General features: G+C 36.0%; 1 protein-coding gene across 1 annotated transcript; it reads left to right on the plus strand.

Annotated features, from left to right (window-relative positions):
* Nucleotides 1-5,681: 5,681 nt before the first annotated feature.
* Nucleotides 5,682-7,730, plus strand: LOC112280590 (uncharacterized). The gene is made up of 2 exons (XM_024516230.3): nt 5,682-5,951; nt 6,240-7,730. The coding sequence occupies exon 2, from the start codon at nt 6,346-6,348 to the stop codon at nt 7,267-7,269; it is 924 nt and encodes a 307-aa protein (XP_024371998.1). The 5' UTR covers nt 5,682-5,951; nt 6,240-6,345; the 3' UTR covers nt 7,270-7,730.
* Nucleotides 7,731-8,888: the final 1,158 nt, after the last annotated feature.

Raw genomic sequence — 8,888 nt, forward strand, 5'->3', positions numbered from 1 at the left:
TATTGCTTAAATGTTTTACAAATCTTTTTGCCAACAATACATAGTCTTGTATCATTTATAATTGTAATAGAAGAGTGTGAGGCCAAATTTCACCACTTGATGAAACCTATGCCACACAATAAGTCCAAGAGGTGGAATTGGAGAGCTCCCAATTGTGTAATTATTAGATTAATTTAAATCTTTATATTAAAAATTCAATTATTTTTAGGCCTTCCAAGCAATGGTTACCAACATTAAATTAATATGTTAAATGAAATTTACTATGCAAACACAATAAAAATAATTAACTAAGTTATTACTATTAATTGACCATAAGAATAAAAACTTAAGTTTGAATTAAAAGCTAAGTTAAAAATTAAGTTAAAAAAAGTTATAGTCAAAATTAAGATTAAAAAGCTAAGTTAAAAGTTAAAAGTTAAAATTAAAAGGTTAAGTAAAAAAAGTAAGTTGAAAGTTAAAATTAAAGTTTAAGTAAAAAGTTAAAGTTAAAAGTTAAAGTTAAAAGTGAAAATATTAAAGGTTGCAAGTTAAACTTAAAATTTATTAGCCAAAAAGTGAAATGTGGAGCTTATAAGTCACTGTAAAGATGATAGTAAAAATAAAGTCAGAGAGGTAAAAGCGAAGGTACCTTGACAATACGTAAGGATTGAAGGCAGCGACCCCCTTCTACTCCAAAATTTGCCAAAATTTGTAATTGGCTTCAATTTGAATGATTCTTAGCTTGTTGCAAGGCTGACTTAAAGACGCTTTTGATCCAACAATCCTTGTTGCAATCTAATGAACCAGTCGTGAGAATTCCTCCTTTGAAGTTGAAAGATCCAAACTACTGCGGTGACCAACCCTCTTCACTTAGAAATTCACTAAAAATTCAGATTATCTTAAAATTCAAAAAAATTTATGCCTTCCAAAGCTCAGCTTATAAAGCTTGATGTTTCCAAAATTTCAAATAAATCCAATCACTAAGCACTGAGAAATGCCTTTCCAAACTCGAAAGATTCAAACTGCAAAGGCAGTCGACTCCCTCAAACTCAGAAATTCACCAAAAATTCCTTCTTACTTCAAATCAAGCAATTCTTATCTTTTTGGAAAGCTAACAACAAAAGCTACAACTATCCATAATCTCACATTGAAACAACATAAATTGAGTGACTGATTGAAGAAAATCCGAGGCCCTTGAAACCCTTGGAGTATTTGAAAGGCTGAGGAGATATCTACCTCAATGAAACATATTTTAAAACTTAATGACCATCCTTCACAATGCAAAATCCATACATACACAATCACAAGGTTCACAATGAGAATTAAAATCTAAATAAAATTAAGATTAGGATTTCGGCCAAATTTTGGCATGGCTCTGCCTTTCACCCAAAAGAAGAGAGAGAGAGAGGGCTTGGAAAACCAAGCCTCTCTTTTACAATTGAGTGGAGGCTTGTAGAAGGGTGGCTACATCTCCACCCTTGATTTTTAAGAGCCCTAATCTAGATCTACGGCCTTCATTCATCCAAGAGCCAATCTCGTTATTAAGTCTGATGGCTCTTGTAAGTGGTCAAGAAATCACTTTTTTTGTAAATCTAACTTCACTATTGTCTTCAAAACACCTTTTTACGCTAAGATCGACTACTCACATGCCTCAATCCATGCTCAATTATAATTTTTATGGAAGTTTTTACTTACAAGGATCTTGGCAATTTATGTGAAATTCTTCAAAATGAAAATTTCATTGCTTCTCTTGTATTTTGAAGGAGAGGTTGCTGATCTTGTTTTCTTCACTCCACGAGGTAAATCCGGTGCCACCATTGCATTAAAAAGACTCCCATTAAGTAGAAGAACCACCATGCCGCTTAAATTTGTCGAATTTGGAGGAAAATCTAAAATTATCATTGCTGATTTTCCTAAATCTTTTAGAGAATTATAATTCCAACTCCTAAATCATGTGAATGATTATAGATGCACTCATAGGCTTTTAGTCAACCCTTATAGTAATGACTAACAACCTCTATATTATTAAACTAACTAAGTTGCTATTCTAATTTTCTAACTCTCATCACTTTAGTCTTAATTAACCTAATTCAAGGAATTAGGCTATAATTTATACCATCAAGGGTTGTAACCCTAAAAATTCTATAAAACTAAATTCTACTTATATAAATCCTAATCTGACATGTTTAATTATCATAAAATAGGAAAATAATAAAAATTTAAATTTTAGAGTATAATTGAGAGCTAACAAAGAGCTTCAAGAATTAGAAGCTAAATTTAAAAACTTAGCTCTATCTTTGCTAACATGCTTTGATTAACTTAAATCTATCAGCCAATCATGGCTACAAGTATTTATTTCTATAAAATTTATTTTAATAGCATATTTCTCTTAAAAAAATTCTTCAATAGATTTGCTTTTTAGCTCTTAATTAACTTCAACTATATGTGCATAACTTTTAGACTGCCTATACGTCCAATCAATGCATTTTAATTGGTGGATTGGCTAAAAATATAGTTTTAAATCATTTAATTATACAAATATTAAGATTAGAAAGTTTTTTTGAATATTTAAGTATTTATTAGAATTTAGAAGTATTTATGAGTTAAAGAAATCATATTAAAAGAAAATTTATAAAAATAGAATATTAATATGTATTAGACATAATTATCTTAGTTAATTTAATATTTTTACTTATTATTGGATATTATTGATTAATAATTGAAATCACTATCTACATTGGCTTCATATATATATATATATATATATATATATTATTTTAAAAAATCCTATTAATGATTAATTAATAATTAAAAGAAGCAAAAAAAAGAATCTCATGTTATTTTATTTATTTATATAGAAAATAGGATTTTTAGTGGATTTAAAATGATTTTATTATTATAAAAAATTAATAAAATAGAAAAATATAGTCTTAAATAATTATTGATATTATAAATATATTACATAATTTTTAGAATTTATTTAGAGTTTATTTAGAAATTTTAAGAGAAGATTTTAAGACTTTGATAAAATTAAGTTTTACTACCTTGGGAGCCATTATGAAGAAATAGAATAAGATTTGAAAGCCATATATAGTTTCTGGGCTAATTGGACATTTTTGAACTTCATGGTGAAGTCAAAAATTTAAGAATATTAGTTTTAATATTAGAAAATAGGACAACTAATAGTTAATCTAATCCTTATAGGAAGGGATGTGCACAAATCTCATATGGATTGTAGTATCTTGAATATAATTAGGAGATTAAGTCTAAGACCTTGTGGCCTTTCTTAACAATCCATATACACCATATGTGAGCCTTGAAGAGGCTCAAATCCTTGATTTAAGCAAGTTATCCTTGATGTAAAATATTTTCACTTAACTTTTTAATTATTCACTTCTTATTTATAAACTTTCATAACTTATTTATAGTAATTCGGATTTACATGTTTTTTATGTCATTAGAAAGATAATAAAATTATATATCTAAAAATTTGTTGTTCAATATTTATTTTATTTTTTACTAGATGAAAAATCAATGAAAAAATTATGGATTACTTTTATTATATACAATTGCTTGATTCCACTTATTTCAATTATTTTGTATTTTTCTTTCTTTGTTCTTATTTATTGCATCTACTTTGCTTCTCCAACTATAAGAAACTCTGAATTGAAGCCATCTTATAATTTGGATTGAGAAAAAATATTATCTTCATATTGCCTTATGCTAGCTATACATATTTGAATCCAAGCAATCTATTCAATGACTTTTCTTAAGTCACATTTGCTTTCAAAGTGACCATTCTTTTTATAATGTCAAGAATTTTTCAATGTCAACTCTAATGAGAATAAGTTATTTCATCATTTGTGGTATTATCAAAAAGTAAAGATGTGCAAAGAATTTGCAATCTCTATCTTGATGTGTCTTATTGACAGAAAATCTCTTAGACATTTTATTATACCTTGAAGAAGTATATAAGACTTTTTCTTGTATTATTTATTTATTATTTTTTTTTTGTCTTACCTCCACAATTTCATTCTTTGTTTTCTCTCTACAAAACTTGTATATGTAAGACTTAGAATACAATCTATTTTGAACTAAAATACAAATATAAATAGACTCCAATTGACAAACTATCTATAAAATAGGTAATAAATCAAGTATTTGTCATCAATGCCAACTCTAATGAGAATAAGTTGTTTCATCATTTCAATTGCTAATTTCATATACTCTTTGATAATCCCACCTTTCTTCATCAAATTCTATTGCATCATTTCAAAGGCCAATTCTTTCTACTATATTGTTGACAAAAATGCTTCCAATAAGCAATATGATCATCTTTGAACTTGTTCATATTAACAAGTACCTTGTCTTCACTATAAAAGTTAGGATTGACATTGTCTTGTTTTTTTTTTCTTGTTTTTTTACAAGAGTGAGATTATCTCCTATATGAAGAATATAACACATCTAAACATTTTTCATATTAGTAAAATTTATCTTAATTTAGACCTTGTCTCTTTTCAACAACTATCATAGATATACGTGCTTGTCTTAGAAATTATTTAGATCAAAAGAATTAACTAGAAATAAGTAGAAGTAAATAAATTTAATAATATCTTGTGGATAAGCTTTAAAGATGAAGATTAAACTTTATATATGTCTATAGGTAATAAGTAGGTTGAAAACTTAGTCAACAAGTTGGCCATGAGGTCTACATATAGAAAACTTGTTTTGCAAGTTAGATATGTGTTGAGGATCTTTTAGTATACCACCATATAGCTCCTAATTAGATAGTACATATAGAGGCAAAAGTGAAGCCTCCTTCACTCTTGTCAATTCATTTCTTACTTCAAGTCTAGCTTCAAGAGTCTCTAGTTTTTTTTTTCAAATATACATATTTACTTATTTCTTTTTTATCATTATTCTTTGATATAAATCTTACTTATTTATGTACATTGTTTAAATTCTTATCATTGTTGATTGGTTCTTGACCATAATTAATTAAGGCATATAATTCTTTTGTTTATCAAATTTGTCCTCCTTGTTGAAGAACTTGGTTAGGTTGATAATGTCTATTTCTAAGAATTGTCACTCTTTCAATTGAATTATTAGGAAGCTTTCAACCTCATGAGTTTTCAATTTAGTAAGTATTGCTTGCATTGCTAAACTATTCTTTGTTAGCATGCTTCAATACTAAGTCAACAAAATCCTTTATTTGAAATTAAGCAAATTATAAACAATGTTTCACATATTAAGTAGATAATTCTACTCAAATCATCAACATTGGGGAGAACTCACACATCATCCAATTGTGTAACAAAAGAACAACATAAATCTTCCAAAAGCCTGAACTTGGGATGGACCTCATCTGAAAAGGGAACGTGAGAGACTTTCCTGAACATACTCGTCTCACCAAGTGGAGTGCACACCCACTTGTTCATAATTTCATTCTTAAACAGTAGGATCCTCCAGTTGAGAATTAGACCTAAATGAAATGAAGGCTCAAATTGGATTAATTTGGTATCATCGCACACAGAATACTCGTCAAGGATCCTGGCCAACGATCATCAATTAAAAATTGCTTGTTTATATTGCACAGGTCGCAATCGAACACAGTGGGTCGTCACCAGAACCCCCCCAAAATTGCTGTGGCTGTCCAAAGAAACGAAGCCACAACCAGCATCCGCAGGTCTGCGTGGCAAAGCTCTCCCTGCCCACCCTGCCCACCCTGCTTCAAGCGCGGGAGCATGGGAGAGCGCGGGGGGCGGGGGGAGAGCGCGGAGGCCGCCACAACAGCAAACAGGAGGAGCAGGAGGAGAAACGAGGGAGGGAGGGACATTCGATCGGGGAGGAGGATTCGAGGAGGGAAATCGGCGAAGCCTGGTCAGGCAGTTACACTGCGCTGCGACCACACCAGACCCGGACTCACTCTCGCCTCCATTTCACCTCCCCCCCCCGCGCTTCATCGTCCCCAGGTATGTGCGCACTACTGCTACCCCTACCCTTCTCTTCCTTCTTGGGGAACTGAGTTTAGGTCTGGACCTCGTCTTGAATTCGGCTTGCGCCTGCAGCGCTGTTTGGCGGTGTGCGAAGTCGGAGCATGGGCGCTTTCTGTCGCGCGACCCCTGAACGTGGTTGCCCGGTAGATTGATGTCTTGGAGGTTGCGTTGTGTGGCGGCGTGACCGCGCCAGAGTCTTCTGGCATTGTTGGTTGTATTGGAGGAACCGCTGATTAGGGTTTTGAGGCTTTCCGGCGTTTGCAGTGGAGGGGTTGGCGGGTCGGAGTCGCGATCGGGTGCTTCGAGGAGGTCGGCAGCGGGAGCGTGGGGAAGAATACGCGAGGCAGGGTGCGGAGAAAATCCGGTCAGGATGTCGATATCCAAGACGTCCAAGTTGTTACTGTACATAAACTGGCGTATGCGGGTGACGATACAGGACGGGCGGCAGCTGGTTGGCAAGTTCATGGCATTCGATCGCCACATGAACTTGGTGCTGGGTGATTGCGAGGAGCTGCGACGCGTGCCGCCGAAGAAGGGGAAAACTCAGGAGGAGAGGGAAGAGAGGAGGACGTTGGGGCTGCTGCTTTTGCGCGGGGAGGAGGTGATTTCGATGACGGTGGAGGGGCCCCCGCCACCGGACGAGTCCAGGGCGAAAGCAGCCGCAGCTGCCGCGGGAGGTCCCGGGGTGGGGCGTGCCGCAGGGCGTGGAATCCCGACTGCACCTTTGAACCAGGCTCAGCCAGGGCTGGCAGGGCCTGCGAGAGGAGTGGGCGGGCCTGCCCCGGGGATGATGCAGCCGCGACCTCAGGTTTCGGCAGCTCCCGTGACTTACACACCCCCGTCCGGTCCGATGCCGGGAGTGAGACCTCTCGGGCCTCCACCCCCAGGGCAATTCGCTCCCCGCCCAATGCCGGGGCCGCCAGGCGCACCTCCTCCAGGGATGCGGCCTCCGGGGCAGATGATGCAAGGGCCCCCCGGACAAGGGCCTCCTCAAGGCTACGGGCAAGGTCCTCCTGGAGGAAGACCAATGCCGCCTCCTCCCGGACCTCCTCCGCAGATGTCTGGACCAGGGATGGCAGGTCCGTATGGACAGCGGCCGATGGGTCCTCCTCCGATGATGCGCGGGCCTCCGCCAGGGATGGGAGGGCCCGGGGGTCCTCCACGACCTGGAATGCCCCCCGGCATGCAGGGACCTCCAAGACCCGGGATGCCTCCTCCTCCCGGTGCACCCCCGGGGATGTATGGGCCGCGGCCTGGGATGCCTCCTCCTCAGCAACAGCCGCCGCCGCAGTGAGGCGATGGGGGACACGGAGATGGGCAGGATACGAGGAAGACAAGCGATTGTCAGCACGAGCTGCACCAGCACCACCACAGGTGGCGTGCATGAGCACGAGAGATCCAGCTCCAGCGCGAGGAGAAGAGATGGGTAGAGGAGGCAGCGGTCCCTGGGGTATAATCTTATTGCACGATGGAGACGAAACGCAAGGGGCTAGGCAGGGGTCGGAGGAAAGGATCCGTGGATGTGGAGGGCTGGTGTAGAGTAAAGGCCGTAACCGGGACAACCTTCAGGTAGGAGCTTCACGTCGCTCGGTTGGGACGGTGCAAGAAGGAGAGAATGATGATGTAGGATGCAGATTTTTGGGCGAGGGAAACTTGTGCTCGTTGTACTTTGTGTTTTGAGGAGTGGATGCATTTTGGATATTGTTACGTAACTTCTTTAGGTCTTGATTAATAGGATTGAACTTATTCCAAGGATTTTATTTTGTGATTGACGTGTCTTGTTTTTTTTTCTAAGTGTCGGTATTAGGAGAATTTGTATCAATACTTTTTGCAGTCCATGTTTATATGGTTTTGGATGTTTGATGTTAAATATTTTTTTTTATTGTTTTTTTTTATTGTCGTCATTCCTGACGTTTTTGTTTTGGTAATTTGCCGCGGTCGGTAGGTGATGTATTTTCTTGTGGTGGTGCTTTTTGTTATCGAAGGAACGTCGAAAAGCTTGCTGTCTTAACTTTAACTTGCAGTGTTGTTTTATTGTAGTGTTTGTGTAAGATTGAAAGTTAAATGAAATTAATATTTTTGCTTAAGCATTATTTAGATGATTCAGGAAAGGTTGTACATCCTACCTATTCTTGGTCAGATTTTCACGCATCGTCTATTGTTTGTATTTATCAACTAGTTTATACCAATTGTGGTCTTTGCATTTGAGTAATTAGTTCTAGAAACACCTAAATTCTTGCACTTGATGATGTCACTTTTTGCAAAACAATTGTACTGGTCTTACTTGCAATCAAACCTGGTCATGAGAAGCATTTCAATTATTTTTTTGTAGATCCAAAATTAGTTTGGTGCTGATTTTTGTTTTGGTTTTTTTTCCATGTTTCATCTCTTTTTGACATGCAAGCTTCTTACCAAAACTATTGTTCTTGATTGGTAATATGACATAAAATATGTAAATTCACAACCAAATTATATAGAAGTTTTTGGTAGTTATAATTGTTAGTGAAATTGGAGCACCAAACATGTTTTAAAATAGTTAAAGAAGAGATTCATCTTTTATTGAATAGAATACTAAAAAAAATCCTTATTTGTATTTGTTTTTACATATGATTATCTTAGGAATTAATTGATAAGTGTTTTATTGAAAGTCCACTCATAATCCTTTTAAATTAATTTTATTTTAGCAATTTTTAGAAGTTATGATTATATTATTTTTTTAAATTGAGATTATAAAAAAAAATTAGTGCCATAATAAATAATGATTGCGAATAAAATACTAGCATTAATGTCTAAACTTGTTTATAATAGGAAATATTATTGAATGAAATCATAGAACATTGGATGTGCTTGTCAAATGTGTTTATTAACATAATAATGGTTAATAATTTAGTACATAGTTATTTATCTAATTAG

This window comes from Physcomitrium patens, chromosome 3, assembly GCF_059467195.1.
Source record: "Physcomitrium patens ecotype Gransden chromosome 3, ASM5946719v1, whole genome shotgun sequence".
NCBI lineage: Eukaryota > Viridiplantae > Streptophyta > Bryopsida > Funariales > Funariaceae > Physcomitrium > Physcomitrium patens.

Bases quoted from the DNA above. Each gene is read 5' to 3' on its own strand.
- LOC112280590 (XM_024516230.3), top strand. From the start codon at position 6,346: ATGTCGATATCCAAGACGTCCAAGTTGTTACTGTACATAAACTGGCGT.